The 16,638-nt window shown below is 48.1% G+C and overlaps 1 protein-coding gene across 2 annotated transcripts in view; it reads right to left on the bottom strand.

Moving 5' to 3' along the window:
• The window catches only part of LOC122369632 (bestrophin-4-like), a 64,214-nt gene extending 48,870 nt beyond the window's left edge, over positions 1-15,344 (bottom strand). Inside the window, exons 1-6 of one of the 2 annotated variants that reach the window (XM_043344523.1) lie at positions 14,346-15,344; positions 4,941-5,075; positions 3,682-3,848; positions 1,873-2,030; positions 913-990; positions 544-708 (exon numbers count right to left, since the gene is read on the bottom strand). In XM_043344523.1, the coding sequence (XP_043200458.1) occupies positions 544-708; positions 913-990; positions 1,873-2,030; positions 3,682-3,848; positions 4,941-5,075; positions 14,346-14,524 (882 nt within the window). In that variant the 5' untranslated portion in view covers positions 14,525-15,344. The remainder of the gene's footprint in view (positions 1-543; positions 709-912; positions 991-1,872; positions 2,031-3,681; positions 3,849-4,940; positions 5,076-14,345) is intronic. The other variant, XM_043344524.1, reaches the window with a different exon arrangement.
• Between the last annotated feature and the right edge of the window lie 1,294 nt (positions 15,345-16,638).

Raw genomic sequence — 16,638 nt, 5'->3', positions numbered from 1 at the left:
TAAGATATAATATAAGAATTAAGTGCAGGGTTGTTAACACTTTTAGTTAGGCGGAAAAAAATGGTCAATCCTTGCTAGAATTTTTAGCTACAATTATCCTAGCTACCCAGAAGACTAGACCTCAAACCTAGTCAAAAACAGAAATATTTATTTACATCGGTTCATTGTTGAATACGTCATCTTTTTAGCCCAGAATTGCCCAGAGCATCGCTGGACCAAGCATGAATCCATCAGCCCTGACGCTCCAATTAACTCCCCGGACTGGAGTTAGTGCTCAACTCGGACCCATAAACTTGAACTTAACCTCGTTATCCCTGGAAACGACAATAACGTCTCCGAAAGGCGTGACCTAAATTCAGTGCTTCCCTGACATTCCACGACCTTTGCAGGCGCAGAATCTATAAAGCAATCAACAAAGCATCAGGCGTTAATCAGCAATATGACGTGTTGTTGGACTTTGGACAACAATCTGCTAGACAGATGGCATAGCGTTCAATCGGGCTTTTTAGTCAAACGGGGCAGCGTGGGCTGTAGCTTCCTCACCTTCAGCAGGCCCATGTAGAAGAGGAACTGCAGGATGGTGAAGAACGGCAGGTAGAGGTCTAGCTGGACGGCCGGCTTCCCCTCGCTGTCGGCCAGCTGGATGATCTCCTGCTGGCGACCCACCAGGCAGGCCACGAAGAACGTGTAGGTGGCGATGGTGACCACCTGTACGGAGCCCGATATGTGGTTAGATCATGTATGTTTGAGCAGAAGTGGTCCAGTGCACCAAGTGGAAAGGCAGGAGGAAATCGTAGGCTTCATGATTTAACTAGCACAACGCAATGAGATTAAATGTACGCAAATAAATGGAGAAGGGATGGACAACTGTCACTCATTAAGACCCTACGGTTTGCTGATTGAGCCGCTTACCTGGGTGTAAACCAGAGGAATGCTGACCCAGTCGTAACTCCACAACAAGCCGCAGTTGGCGCGGTACTCGTTAAACGTCTGAAACGAAGCCACATTTGGATTCAAAAACGTTCCATGTAAGACGTTTTTCATCCGAGTTTTACAATGCAACAAACCACTATCCGAACCATTGTGTTTATAGGCAGCTCCCGATTAACCGGAAAAGCCGTGCCATACCATCTCGTACCCATCGTAGCATATTACGTTTCCGGCGATGCAAGTCAAGTTTCTGCAACAACTTGTATTCCCCATTTTCGTCTAACAGCGTTTGAATGTTCAAAGCCATCTCGAAAGCGGCTTGCTAATGCGTCGTCAAGCCCACGGCTATCTCAATAGATCTCCGCGGCTCGTCCCGCTTGTTTGCCTGACAAGAACGGCACATGTGTTCCACTATTAGCACATTCAGGTCACTGGCATCCAAACATACACAACCGCAAATTGAGACAAACAAACAGAGACATTGGAGGGAGAGAGGGAGATGGACTGCAGAGTGGGGAAAGCGGGAGCACACTGGGGGTCATTCAGAGACAGAAACAGATGTGATTATTGAAAGCGAAGGAAAGCGAGAGCGCCAGAGGGTGAGTCACGAGCTGAAAACCAAACGGAACGCGGAGCAAAAAGGGTGATTTAGCACGTAAGCTGCGCCGCCGATATCCGTGAAACGAACCGAAACAAAGTCGCCAAAGGACGATCCACAGGACAGCACAGAGTGGCTTATTTCACAGTGGACATTATAGTGTAGAGTGACTTATTCGTGAGAAAATATCACAATGAATACCTCCGAGTGAATTGGCATCCCCACCATTATTCGTACCATATAATATCGTAATAAAACGCAACACAATGAACATAATAAGAGATCACAGTGGACATAAGACATCACAGTGGACATCACAATGGACATCACAAAGCGACTCACACCTCGACGATGAGTTTGAGTCCCATCGAGTCGACCACGTGATTGGTGGTGCGAGCCTCCCTCAGCAGGGAGACGAACCAGCAGCACGGGATCCAGTACGTGTTGAACTCCTTCCGCGGCACGCTGGTGAATTCCTCCAACTCCTGAGCCGTCATGAAGCCTGCAGAGAGGGGAGTGTGAGGCTGGTCTGGAGATGTTCGACTGGTGAGTCGTGGGTGGAGAGAGGGAAAAGAGAGAGGGAGAAAGAGATATAGAGAGTAAGAAAGAAAGAAAAAAAAAGAAAGAAAGAGAGAAAGAAAGAAAGAAAGAAAGAAAGAAAGAAAGAAAGAAAGAAAGAAAGAAAGAAAGAAAATGATAACGAAAATAAAAGAAATAAATAGCGGCCGAAAAACAAATGAACAGACAAAGACACAAACGAAGACAGAGACGCCGAGAGGCAGACAGACAGTGACTACCAGGAAGGGCAGACAGGAGAGGTGTCCGTCAGAGAACCGGAAACGGAGAAAGCCGAGGCCGCCGGGGATGATGGAGGATAATAAGACCGTCTGCTCTGGTGACGAATGGTACCACACCGGTACGGCTGACGTCCAAAGCTGTCCGGATCTGTGACTTTTGATTTACCGAGCGGACCAAATGAAATGTGCCGGTTTCCGAATGCGTGTTTAAGCCCAAAATGCCCAAGGAAGTGAGTCATATTACACTGGTTTAAATGGATTTTAAGCTCATCATTTTTCTGACAGAGCAGGTGGGTGGTTCCTAAATGGTTTCAGCTTTCAAGATCAGGTAACAAACCGTTTTGATTGGACATGTCCCTTTACGTTTTTACCAATGATGAAAACCAAATTTTATTCTCATTTGGCTTAGCTGCCCTTTCGAATTAAAGCCGTTGGCCAGTAGCAGTGTGGTACATACCCATTTTGTTTCTTCATCTGCAGACTGCAGCACTTCATGAAATTTCTTTTTTATTATATTGGTGTTGTAACAGTGTTTTTTCCAGAGAAACAAGCCCTGAATCGGGTCACCCACGCTTCATGACATGTCCCAATCATAGGTCGTGATCCCGGCTTCTCACGCAGTCTCAACCAACATTTTGACCGAGTTCACACACAGAACTGGTACTGATTTCTCTGACGTAGTACGTGCGGTGGTTGATGGTCCGTTTGCACTGATTCACATCGGGTGAATCAGTGCGCTCATCACCCGTCACCTGACCTGTCACCGACCGCAGAGGTGACAGGACTCGCAGAAGGCGTCGACAGCATCATCCAGAAAAGACGGACGAGACAGGTAAAAACATCATCAATTTCTGGTCCGTTGTGAGCCGGTGCCAGCTGCAGTAGCGGGGCGCCGTGGGAAGTTGCAGGATGGAGATTGCGGAAGCGGTGGCTCATGGATATCGGTCGTGAATCTGGCCGCTGGAGGGCGATCAACCCTGGGGCAAAGGTGATCGAACGCAGCTGTGCAAACGATCTACATCAAACCAGGCATAGGGTGTCAAAAATAATTCCGGTTTGAATCAAAATCGCTGGGCGTTTTTACGATTTAGTAGACGGTTATATAAATCAATTTATTTATTTCTAATAAGTATTGTAAATGTAGAGTGAATAAGGTCAAAATATCATATCATTTCATTTATTTGTTGTAGCTATTAAATTATTAATTCATTTATTAGTAGTGGCTCAAAATCAGCCTTATCCTCCCTAACCTAACCCACCAGCCAGTGATATCCCCTCTCCTCTGACTCATCAGAGTCCTATCTTCCCTCACATGACTCATATAATAAGGCAGTCCATCGGTCTATCCTCCCTCACCTGACTCCACCAGGTGGTCCAGGGTGGGCAGCCGCCGTTTCACCGCCGAGGAGATGGAACGCAGCAGCAGGATCAACGACAGGTTCAGGTACCGCACCATCGTCCGCCGGATCATCCGAGAGTTCTCGTCGGCTCCGCGCACGTACAGCGCAATGGCGTGCAGAATTCTGCGGCAGAGCGGGCCCAGGGGTGTTCGAAGCAGCTGTGAAAGCTGGAACGTGGGACGAAGAGGAGAAACGTCTATTACTCAGCATTGAGCGTGTGTGTCGAAGTAAAACTGGGCTACTGTTTATCTTCACGTCTTATTCGTCATAGTGAATGGCAATTGTTAGCTAAGCATTACCATGAATGATGATGTTTTGTTTTATTCAACACCCGTCTGCTGCGGCAACGTCTGGCGCTATTTCTGTAACGAGCCTCGTGACAGAGCGCGGCCTGTGACCTTTCGTTTGGCACCTCACCAGAAGCCTTACTGCATTCAACAACGAGCGAAAGGAGTCTGTAACCGTACGGCGCTCTCTGTAACTGCACCCCGTGCGCGTCCTGCAGGCTGCACCGTGACATGACCCAGGCCAAGCTCCGCCCACCTCGTGACGTCACACCCAGCGACCTTGAACTCTGAACTTGACCTTACTGTCAGACCGGTCGTTACATCAGCGCTATGTGGTGAGTGATAGTCTCCTGGGCCATGTGCATCTTTACATTGGCAGCCATATGTCCCTCACGACACTAACATCTTTTTATCACATCCAGATCATATGGATGCTATATTCTGTATACCTACAGGAATCCCCAACTGAGCTATCCCTGTATGTACGTCCCCACCAGCGAAAACTATTTTTGCCTGTCCCATGAGGCCCACGATCGGGCCACTAATGGAATTAGTGTCATTAGCTAATTCGCTGAGAAACAACCAACAAACTAGCCCATGGCGAGACATGTCCCCAGCTCCCCCTGAATGAATAATGCTATCCGAGCGAGCGCGGTATGTCCCAGGAGTCCGCTGCTTCGCATTGCTACCATTGGCACATGGCCATCTGACTTCGAGTCCACCTCGCTGCACGTCCAAACAGTTAGATTTCCCACATAATAACACGCCACTCCCAAACCCCGGTCTGGGATGTCCCAGCTGAGGCGCCACTCTCGGCCGACGGCGCGGGTTATTCCACTTCATCATCACATCAGCACGGCTATCATCATCACATTAGCGCGCGTCATGACGTCATTATCAGGTAATCACGGTGTCTGACGCCACTTACTTGTCGGGCCACGGTATGGCCGTGTACTGCTGCCACCAGCGCTGGGCCACGAAGGTGACGTAGAAGCCGAGGACGAACGACAGCGGGATGAGGCTGATGAACTGGTTGCAGTAGTCGCGGATCTGCTCAAACACCCTGGCGGCAGAGGAGACGGGGAGGGGGCTACAGAGATGCTATCGGAGACGGGAGAAAACTGAAAACACGAGTCACGATAGCTGTTCGTGGTGTAAGGAGCCCGCAGTCATTTCATCCTCATGGTATTTTTGGACAGGGCAGAGAGTAGGTACAATTAATGGTTTTGAATCGTAAAAGTACAATGCATTTCAATTTCTTTCACAAATAAGATATCATTTTAATTGGGCATCGTTACTTTTCAAGGGATAGCGCCAGCATCACGATTCACGAGGCCATTGAGATCAGAATCGAAACGAGCTTTCAAAAATGTGTCTATGCTCTGAAAAGACGTCCGAAGAGCTCATGTCAGACTTTCTTGGCTAAATTGACGTTTCCATCTGAAGCTGCCAGAAACGCCAGAAGTGTTTCAGAACAAGAGCTTATTGATTATTTTACTTCAGAGCTGTCCAAACAATCTCTACATGCTTCGTCTTCCGATGTGTTTGTAGAACTTCAATAAGCTGGGTATCCGCTGTATGTCGCATTGTTCCTGGCGTTATTGGAATTGCATTCATGGCTGCTTGGTGTTTTTTTCAAGGGCATCCGTATTGCTTAGTTTTAATGCACTCAGAAATATCAATTAAGGATAAATTTGATCAACACCGATTCGCAATTTAACCGACCAATTGTTCAGACGTTTACCAAGCAAGTTCTTGGCTAAATTTTATTGCAAATGTGTTAGAACATCATGGGCTGCACCGTTCAACCGATCAACCTACATCGTGCTGTATGATGCGTCAGCACTGGCATAATCAACAAACCACCATTTTTTAGCTATCTGCAGTATATCTCGCGCGCGGACACTAAGCATGTCCTGTTCCCGTGCTCCACTAGGCCCTCAGCTATAACGAGTCCGAGCCGCCGCAGCTCGTCGGAAGCTCGTCACAGTTCACCGACTGACTGATGGGTCGGTCTGCCGGCGGCCGGCAGGCCCGCGGGACAGATAAGGTCAAACTAAGAGCGCAGCTCCTCATGGGGGCTCGTTCCGGACGACAGGGTGGGGCACTGGTGCGGTCGTCACAGTCGATTTTCTGCGGCAGGTCCGGGCGGTGCCGTGTGAAGATGAGAGACAAGGTGAAGACTGGGGGAGTCTCCGGGGAGCGGCACGAGATTCGTGAACTGCTGTTCGTGAAGGTGACGTGCTTGTCGGCTAATGGTATCAGGTTCCTGAACACGTTACCCTCTCAGTGAGATTAATGGTGCAAACTTAACTCATTTTCGCTGCTTACCAACTACGCTCACTGCAGTCTCATTTCATAAAGAAATGACGAGCTTGAGAACACAAAGTTAATTCTAGCGGTTTAGAGAAGGGTTTTTTCACTCCTTCATGTCACTGTCTATAAAATGAACCATAGGTTTAGGTATAGGTATGTTTCTGCTCTGCAACTGTCTCTTTTAGGGAGTTCAGCTTCCACCTGGCAGAATGCAGCTAAAAACGGGAGGTTTTTTTTCAACGTCGACCGTACTTACCTACTATTGCCAGGGGTGGAGATCTGTCAAAATTTCAGGGGGGGGGGGGTGGTCCAGGCCGGGCAGATGGAGGCGAGCTGGATGCAGTACCATTGACTTACATAGCAGTAATTCGTTTTCATGGGGGTCCTGACCCCCGACCCCCCCCCCCCCCCGAGATCTCCATCTCTGACTATTGCAGGGATGCTCCTAAAAACATCCACTTCCAGAAGTATTGTTCCAAGAATACACAGAGACAATTTCCGTCTCTGTAAATAGGCGCCAAATAACGTCTCTCTCGTTTAGCATGCAGTGCCGGATCTGTATGGTGGTTGCTCGGTTACCTACAGACGGGATAGATATATTATCTGGGCCTGTTCCGCCTGCCCTGAGCACTATTGATCCGATCGAGCTGTAGGTCGAAGACTGTTCGATGAACTTCGGCAGGTTGCTTCTAATTAAACTTGCGAGATTTGACGCAGCTAAGACAGGGAGGCACCCGCCATGCATCTTCTTGTCGACAGCGCTTGGAAGGCTCCTTTTAAATAGACGAAATGTCATGGCGTGGCTCCATTATTTGTGCCTTCATCCATAACAATCATGTGGCCAATGGGGTCATTTTTCTATTCATCACTATGAGACTCATAATTATGAGTGGAGTTTATGCATGTGTAAAGGTGCTCACATACATGGTTCAGCTAAGCATATACGTATAGGTAGGCATTATAACATTTTTGATTTCCATAGCTCTCATCGATATGTGTCACATTTTATCGGTAAAGTTATCATTCAAACTAACGTTGCAGCATCCCAGCTTTGCGCCGGGACGTCGCGACTCCGTTATAGGCTGTCAGTATATCAGGGAGGAGGGCTTGTTTACCACCTCACTGTGCTTGGTTCAATATGCCTTCCCTTAGATCCTCAATTGTGAACATCAGAAGGAGGTCAAACGGCTACTTTACATCTAAAGTTAATTACCCCGGAAATTACCCCGGAAGAAGCATATTTGCTATTTCTGTCAGCATTGAAATTTAAATTTGATTAGCTTACAACTTCACAAATTAGCAGTTCATCTTTAAACGATTTTTGTATTTGTATTTGTATTTGTATTTGTACATACGGTCTCCATTGTATGGCTTTTCAGACCGCGATTGATGGTTCATAGCACACTTAATTATTTCATGGCTGTGAAGCACAAAATGAGACTTTTAAGTTATATACACGTGCTCCCCGTACCTGTCTAATAACGTTGGAACTAGATTGCTAGTAAAAAAACAATCAAACATATTCCAGGCAGCATGTGGCTGATAGGTCAACCCCACAGGAAGTGATGTCTATCACGTTTTCCCAATGCGAGTAGCCTTGCAGTCCAAATGCATGACCTACGTACAAATCAGATATTTTCATCAATCCACACCCCGCATGCTAACCCATAAACAATCAGCACGTTATGATCACCCAATTCGCTGCAGGCGGTATAGACTATAGACCCTCACCCCACGCCGTTCTAAGCATTGCGATTCACAGAAAAATCGACCTTATTGTCAAAGGCTCGCCGGCCGCCGGGCGACGCGTCGGCCGCACGCGCCAGCTCACCTTTTGACCTCTTCGGCTGTAGGTGACGAGTTTCCATGGTGACGGGAGATGGGAAGCGGAGCTTGGTTTGTTTACAATTAGGTCCTTTACTGGATATTCTCGAAAGCAAACAGAGACTGAGCAGCGTTTCTTTTCATTATTTTAAAGTAAATATATCAGGGATTACGCATTTATTTGTAGAATTATTCGACTGCGATAGATAAACAATTTGCATTGCCATATTTGTCAACGAACTGCTCCTAGCGGCGACCTGACGAACTAGAGGGGCTTGTGCGCAGTAAACTGTTCCAGTAGGTGCGAGGGGAGGGGGGTGAATTCTCGTGGTGAAGACATGCCGACGCGACTGTGAGGTTTTAGGTGATCGGTGTTGCTCGCGATGTGCTTTGGTGAGTGGAAGAAGTTTCAGCAGTGTCTGTGCCTCACAGTGCGCGATCACGAGCTCCGGTCGTTATAAAGGTACATTTTGTGCAAGCTTGAGGACATTGTGCTCGGATCGGAGACTCGTGAGTACCATAACCGATGAGTGATTGAACTGGCAGTGAGTTTTGGTGGGTGAGTTGGTTGGGTGAGATTAGTGAAAACACTGTGAGCGTCGATCGCCGGGGAAGAAGACCATGGACTGACTCACGGCTGCTCGTCCCAGCATCCTCCATGGAGCTTCGGATCCTGAACGGTCAGTCCGTTCCAGAGTGGAACGGTATTTCATTTTTGTCGTATATTATTTACATGCATTTAAAGGCGGATCCAAGTGGGCTGATTCAGTGTTTAAAAATTGATTGAATTTAGGTTGACATATTGATCAGCGACAAATCGTCGTCCATCGACCATTCACTACACATACGTTATTGTAATGTTCAGTTCAAGGTTATAGGATAGGTAAGGTTGCGTTTTTCTCTCCTCCAGGTGAGGTAATATACGTCCCCCTCCCCACATTGTTTTGGACATAAATCATCTATGAACATCCAGGTGCGCTCATGACCGAGGTTGAAAAAATTGCTTGCATACAAAGAAGGTAATTCAATTCTTCAAGAGGAAAGGCAAAATTAATGGTTTTATTCAACTTTATCAATGAAGTAACATGCTGATAGAATCTGGCCCACTTTTAATCCATCTGGATCCGCCTGTGATTTACCTCGTGTTCATAATGGCTTTGTCTGGACGCGTGAATTATTTTGGACGGCTGCCAACCCGTGCTCGCGGCTCTCAGCACCGACCGTGACCGGTCGCCGCGGGTACACCGCTCGTCGGGGTCGGGTCAGCCAGCTGACCGCTGACCCGGGGCCGGTGGAGGTCAGCTCGACAACGTCAGCAATACGCACGACAGTAGGCATAACTATTAACTACAATAGGTCAAGCGTTGCAGTACCGAATGGTAAGACGGCAAGCTGAAAGTTTGATAGGTGATATATCTGACGTTTTCAGAGGGACACGAAGTTGGGTGACGTGAATGCATATATTTCTTTTACAAGCTTTCTTTATTTGATCAACCATATTGCTGTGCCTTTTCTCGATTTCAAGCATCGACATCTATGATATTAATTATATCAAGGATGCGTCACGATTCGGTGTCCTTATCCATGATCCATTGCACCAGTACCAAGTATAACATAAATTATTATTTTGTCTTCACGATTAACACAATTCTTGAAATGGGAAATCGCCGTTCGTAGCCATCGCAATCAATGCAACACGATAAAATTCGGCCGACATCACGAGGGGTGCAGTGAACCCTTGGTGCTGAAACCGGAAAGCGATACAGCTTGGGCAATCGGACTACCAATAGGCAAAAAGTACTGCGCCGGCAGCACGTTCCCATGGGAGTTCCGTTGTGCAAACAAGAGTGTCGAGACCTCTACGGCAACCGGCCCGCGTTGGACGAGGCACCGCGTGTTGTTTTTATAGCAGGTCAAGCTTGGTGAGCAATGCATGCATACATGGACTCAAAATAAATTGACATAATTGTAGCATTTTTCGTAGCTTGTCACTTGTTGCCTGCAAGTGAAATGTTCAATCACACTGCTGACAATTTTCGCAATGAGTACCTAATAAGAGGGTTATTCATATCACCTTGCTGGAACTCTAAAATAAATGGAAATTTGGCGTTATGATTGCGCATTTTCTTCATTTGCTTTCAGCTTCGTGCAACTGTGAAAACTTCTTTATTAACTAGGCAGAAAGTATTGTCCATTAAAAGTTTTACTCATATCATGCGAGATGGGCCAGCTTCCCGAAGTTGTGGCACTAAACTACAGGGTGTCCCTGAAGTCTTGAAGCTTTTTCATTTTTGTCGTGTGACCTTGCTATGCCACCGATTAAGGCGAATCATGCCTCAAACGAAAGAGAATGAACTGAAATTTTGTATTTTCATGCGTAGAGCACCACATTAGTCAGGTGGCCCCCGTTGTGAGTCGCACAAGATTGAGCACGAGAGATCACGTTCTTCGCTGCCGCCAAGATCTCCCGGTTTGCGAAACACCGGTGTCGCCATGCCCGTTTCTTGTCAGCTTCAGAGTCTTATTCCCTGAAGCGAGCGACATAATATTAGCGACATATATTTGCGACGGGTTGATATTTGTTTTAGCCCCATAATAATGCAACGAATCAAAGGATTACAACCGGCTGTTGCTTAGCGCGCTCAAGCAGCTGAGCCTTATTTTTGTAATGGATGCGTGCAAACATGTCAGGAGACTTTCTGATCAGTAAATCATTATGTTGCTAATGTTTTCTCCGAGATCCAATACTCTGTTTCCTGGCTCGCTTCATGAAATAAGGCTCTGAAGCTGACCAGAAACGGGCATGGCGACACCGGTGTTTCGCAAACCGGGAGATCTTGGCGGCAGCGAAGAACGTGATCTCTCGTGCTCAATCTTGCGCGACTCACAACGGGGGCCACCTAACTAAAGTGGTGCTCTACGCATGAAAATACAAAAGTTCAGTTCATTCTCTTTCGTTTGAGGCGTCATTTGCCTTAATCAGTGGCATAGCAAGGTCACACGACAAAAATAAAAAAGCTTCAAGACTTCTGGGACACCCTGTAATCATGCGACGCAGTTAAATGAATTCATTAAATAACTTTGAGACTTGCAAAAATTTGCAAGACAAACAGCGGAGACAAAAATCTGTCAATTAAGTCAAAGGGTACTGAAGAAAAAAAAATGGCAGCTCAGAACCCTATACATCATGACATTTCACTTCTGTCGGCGACCATTCAAAAGGCCGTTAAGGGGTATAGCAGCCTCTGTGGTGTCATAAACAAATAAATCCTCCGTTAAAGAAAATGTGCATACCCACATCTCTTCCTCATGTTCGCGGGCAAAAGGTCCAGAGTCAGACATTGGGTAATTTTAAGTTCTCAATTCTTCCCACTTCTCCTGTCGGAAGCAGGTGCCTGGCATGATACTTTTCCTGAATGTCGTCACCATGCACCACGAGTCAAGACGCCTTTCCGAAATCATATCTCATCTAGCAATCTTGATCTCTGGGGTCAAAGAAGCACCCCTGATGCCGCATATAACGCACGCGGAAAATCCGAGCACGCCCGCTGATCTGCAGCGATCGCCTGCATCGCACGCCTTTCCTGGGGCGCATCCTTCCTACCAGGGCAGCCGTGCGCGGCGGCTTGGTGCCCTCTGTCGGCCGGCCTGTCGCGGGGCTGTCAAAAAGTGCGGGCGCCGGATGGCACCGGGACGGCCTCGCTGTCGACACGATCCTGATCCTCCCACGGTACCGGCGGCCTGGGTTTCCGCAAAAGTATACTACAGAGGACGTGAGTCCGGAGCGTGATGACCAGCCTGTACCGGCACATGAAGGAGCTTTCCCTGCTGTGAAATGACCGGCGCTGAGCCGATCCAACCGGGCCGTCTCACGGCGGCGGCGCTATCGCCACAATCGCACGTGGTCCTCTGCTTGCACCCGAGCTGAGCACCGTGGCCGCCCCGGAAAAAGGCGGCGCCGACCGCGGCCGTGCCGTGACGTGACACAGCTCTGTGCAGACTCAGAGGGCTGCAGCTCGTGCGTGGGAACGTGCTGAGCACGGCTCCACCCGGCCGCACACGCCAACCTCTGACCCCTCACGAGTTCCGGTCGCGGTGCACCCCACCCCTCCCCTCCCCTCCCGACCCCGCGAGCGGGCTGGGATCTTTGCATCGGGGCGTTTTCGCTGGGTTTCCCACGCCCCGGCACATGTATGTGATTGTTACGGTCGACAGAGGGCGAACCATGGGACAGGTAAGGGGTCACCATGGTGGGAGGGGGGAGGGTGTCCTCCATTTGTGTCCGGACAAAGGTCTGACCTGACTGTGCTGGCGGGCTACTAATTAATAATTATTTGTGGGCTGAACCGCCAAAGGTCGCCCATTTGCGCGTGTGAAAGGGCGCTGACAGCTCTTTTCTATTCAGTGATGTGCCAAAGATAAACTGTACCTAATGAGTACAAGTGGAGTTGGCCACCGTTTCCAGAGCGCTGTTCGTTCATTAGCTTCCCACTCAAGAGTGTGTTTTTGAAACTGAACGAAATTCGTTTTTATTTATTTTTTACTCTACTGATTCGAAAAAAAACGCTGCACGTAAGCTGTCATTCATAAAAATTCACACAAATGTCTACAAGAAGTATATTTTGAAAACAATATGCATAACTGCATCAGTCTTAGTCGCATTTCGTAAGTTATCGGTACATGAGATATTGGTAGGTATAAGAGATTGGTATATGAGAGAATTGAAAACCACTTGCATGTTTTGTTAAATAGACGGTTTTGCAGGGTGATGTCTCCGATGTCAACCATATTCAAGGTTGGTTTTTCAAAACAGCGACGTGATAAATGCCCTCACATTACAGTCCATACAGTCACAAAATATATCTGCGCTATCTGACCCTATATTTTCATTTTTATTAGCGAAAGGCTGGTCGAGTGAATGGGGACTCATACATTTGGCAGTTCCTGTTTCGATCATATGTTGTAGAGATAGGGTGACATAATGACTAAACTCTGTGCGACTCGAATCCTATTCGTAGTGATTGACTATTATAGTGAGCACAATTTCAGATAGCAGTTAAGTTTGACTTAAACAGACACCAATCGACTCTGAATTCGGGCTTTGTTCTGTATTTTGAGACTTACGCTGATTGGTTTCATTCCAACTATGGCTGCAGTGATCTAGTTATTGGTTAATAAGTTGCAATTATCCACGCTGCAATCAAAGATAATTGAATTAAGCTGTTGTTTGTCTTGGTTACCAGTAATTGGTCAGTCGATATTGAGAAAGTGAACAAGTGATCTTAAATGAAATACCAATTTAAATGACCACATAATATACGGAAACACGTGAGCCAAAGATGCATGTTCATTGTTCACTCATCAGGTCACCAGGTACTGGTTGAAGAACAGGTGAGCAGTAAAAAGGACGTAAATAATTTCAAGAGAATAGTGTTCAAGTCTGCTCTCTTCCTCAGGCCAAGGGCGCTCTATTTCCCGTCACAGTTTCCAGAGCCAAAGCTCTGTCCTTTGACAAAGCATCCCTTGTCAGCATGCTTTAAACGGCCTTTTCCAATTCCCCTGTCCGAGCTGTTTCCCGCTCATTATAGATGTTTTACTCTAACCCCGAGCTGAGGGTCATTCATCTTCTCAAAGAAAGGTTCCTCTCAGGCTTGGCAGAGCTGACTTCCTTACATTGAGGCAGTTATTTTCGTACATGTATTAAATGAAAGATGCGGGATTTAGGATAGAATGGCGCGCAATCCATGGCAAAGCAGCCGAGTTCACAGCCTAAATAAACTTTATTTGATTCGCGGTACCTGAGATCTATCTGAAGAATGACCGTTTCATGAGGTATTCGCTTTTAAATCATCAAAATTGACCGAAGCTTTTATACAGTTTGTTGTCATGTTCAGTTAGGTAAAAAGGTTGTGTGGCCTTTTACACTAAATTAAGTTTTATCTCAGATGCCTGTGAGTGGCTACACGTTTAGTCTTATCGCATGTGCATCATACCATTGCAAATAAAGTTTATGAAAGTTCAACAGTCAAACAACGAACCTTGATCCGTACCTATCTTACAGTATGATGAGACACACACGACCCCAGCCATTCGACACTCACCGTCCCCTAATACCAAAAATCTGAAATATGCCATGAGGCCCGAAGTCATGCCTCTAACCTCCCAAAGCCACCCGTATCCCCAGCACACTGACCGCTGCTGGTCCTCGGTGAGCAGTTTGAAGTAGACCAAACTGACGGACGCGTAGGCCAGACAGAACAGCGCCAGCTCGCGGTAGATGAGCTTGTAGAGCGAGCCGCGCCACTTGAGGAGGAGACGCGTGAACCCGCCGCTCGTGGAGGACGCCACCTCGTTCTGGTAGGACACGGTCATAGTGGAGAGGTGGGGGACCGCTGAGGTCACTGCTGAGGTCAACGCAGGTCAACGCTGAGGTCACCGCAGGTCACCCCAGGTCACCAGTCGTTGGACGGCTATGTCACCGGAGCGGCCGCCGACGGGACCTCCGAAATGGTTTCCAATAGGATCACGAAATCCGTTACCGAAAGGTTGCTGATACGGCAATCAATGCCGTCATCGATTCTGATTCGGGAAGGCCTTGCTGATTTTCGACGATCTCAGCATTGTGATGGCTGTTTACGTCTTATTACCAAAGTTTGTGGCGATAACGTCTAATTAACAAACTCTTTGGCGTCAAACTTTGCCAGACAGTGACACTGCGACCATTCTCCCAGCGACTTCAGTACTGGACGGCTACTCCGGCTGATCTGTCACCATTCATCACTCTGTCGCTAGTTCATGTCACTCTGTCACCATGCGGCACGCGAAATGTCGAAAAGTAGACACTTCTCACTTCAGCATCTGCATCACGCTTAGCTCAAATCACGACACTAGAATCACCATTCCGCTACGGACTTCAGGTCGCTACAAACCACTCGCTACTCTCCTCACACTTTCTCTGTACCAACGCGTCGGATAGCAGTGTCCGTTCTGGCCTGGCGTGTCCGCCCGTCACGGCCGACGCGTCGTCGGTCACTACCGCCGAACACCGTCGCCACCGCTGCGTCGGAGCCGACGCGTCGTTACCGTCGCGTCGGAGCGTCGTTGCCGTCGCGTCGGAGCGTCTGCGCGTCGCGGTATACCGCCGGCGGGGCAAGGAAGCAACTATCGGACGCCAATTGACGGGGCGGCGACTGGGTGGCTGTTGGCTGCCGCTGCCCCACACCGCAGCTCGGCGGATAAAATTAACCCGCCGTCGGCAGAGAGGCCGACGGCGGCTGGCGTCGCCCCGGCTCGAGAGGAATGGAGTACGATGACCGCAGAGAGGTCAGATGCGGACAGAAACATCCGTACGGCTGCTGGGTGTCCGACAGAAGGCCGGGGGAGGCAGACGGTCAGCTGAGGTTCAGAAGATGTGCAGGAAACTGTCTCCACGTGATAGTTTACTGGGAGAATCGCCCTCATCTCGCTGTTTGGAAAACATTAGGACCAATGATGGCTACAAACGGCATCTTGGCCTGTCGAACGAAATAAATCCAATGCTCGAACTTCGATCCGATTCCGACTGGACCTGAAGCAGGCCCTGTAAGCCTACTGAATGATGTCAGATCTCTGGAACAAATTGCATTCCTTGTATGGGCCTTTGCGAATTTCAATGCATAGAGGAGCCTTAATATGGACCGCTCCACTTATGTCAACTATCAAATGCAGAAACATGTTTTGGTCTCATAACCCGCAAATTAAAAGGAATCAGTGTGTCCGTGCACGTGAATCATATCATCTATATAAGCGAAAATGTTGTAACATATCTTATTCTTTCGAATCGAAAAAAATTGATGCCAATATGTAGTGTAGATGCTGATCATTAGAAATGCAGGGGCCGGGTGTCCGGCTCGGGTACCTCCCCTCCTCCCACACCCACAAGAATGAGCCGGAAGAATGCAATTTTCGCTTACTGCAGATGAGAATTGAGACGGTAAGCGTAGGTAATTTGCAATTTGCATATACTGGTGACACTTTTATTGCGATTCTTATCCCTCTCCGCGCTCCGTTCTGCACAAAGAATTAATAACTGCCTACACGTCACCGTTTCTCTGTCCCAGTGTTCTCGCTGCCTCTGCTGGTGCAGCTACCCCGTATCGTCGACATATGTTGGCGCGGCCCGCGCCAGATACGCCGTATCGCCTGCGAGCGTGTACACGGTGCACAAAATTCAAGTGCAATCCAAACAGCACGTGCTGACCGCAAACAGTCGTCGGCGGCGGCCGGTGAACAGAGGTATCACGAGAAGACAGCTCATACTCGTGTGCGACTGCCAAGTGATGAGAGATGGTAGGGCGCGTTACGTGGTTTCTGGTGAACTGACGAAACAACTCAGTGTGCAACTGGAATATCACCTTATCAAGAATCGCGCATTTGTATCAGAATCTGATCCAGTGACCGTCGGATTGTGAATCGTTCTGCGGAAAGGTGTGGCCTGGCTCCTCGCC

This window comes from Amphibalanus amphitrite, unplaced genomic scaffold (assembly GCF_019059575.1).
Source record: "Amphibalanus amphitrite isolate SeventyFive unplaced genomic scaffold, NRLGWU_Aamphi_draft 001057F_arrow, whole genome shotgun sequence".
Lineage (NCBI taxonomy): Eukaryota > Metazoa > Arthropoda > Thecostraca > Balanomorpha > Balanidae > Amphibalanus > Amphibalanus amphitrite.
This window is presented reverse-complemented; position numbering and strand designations above follow the sequence as displayed.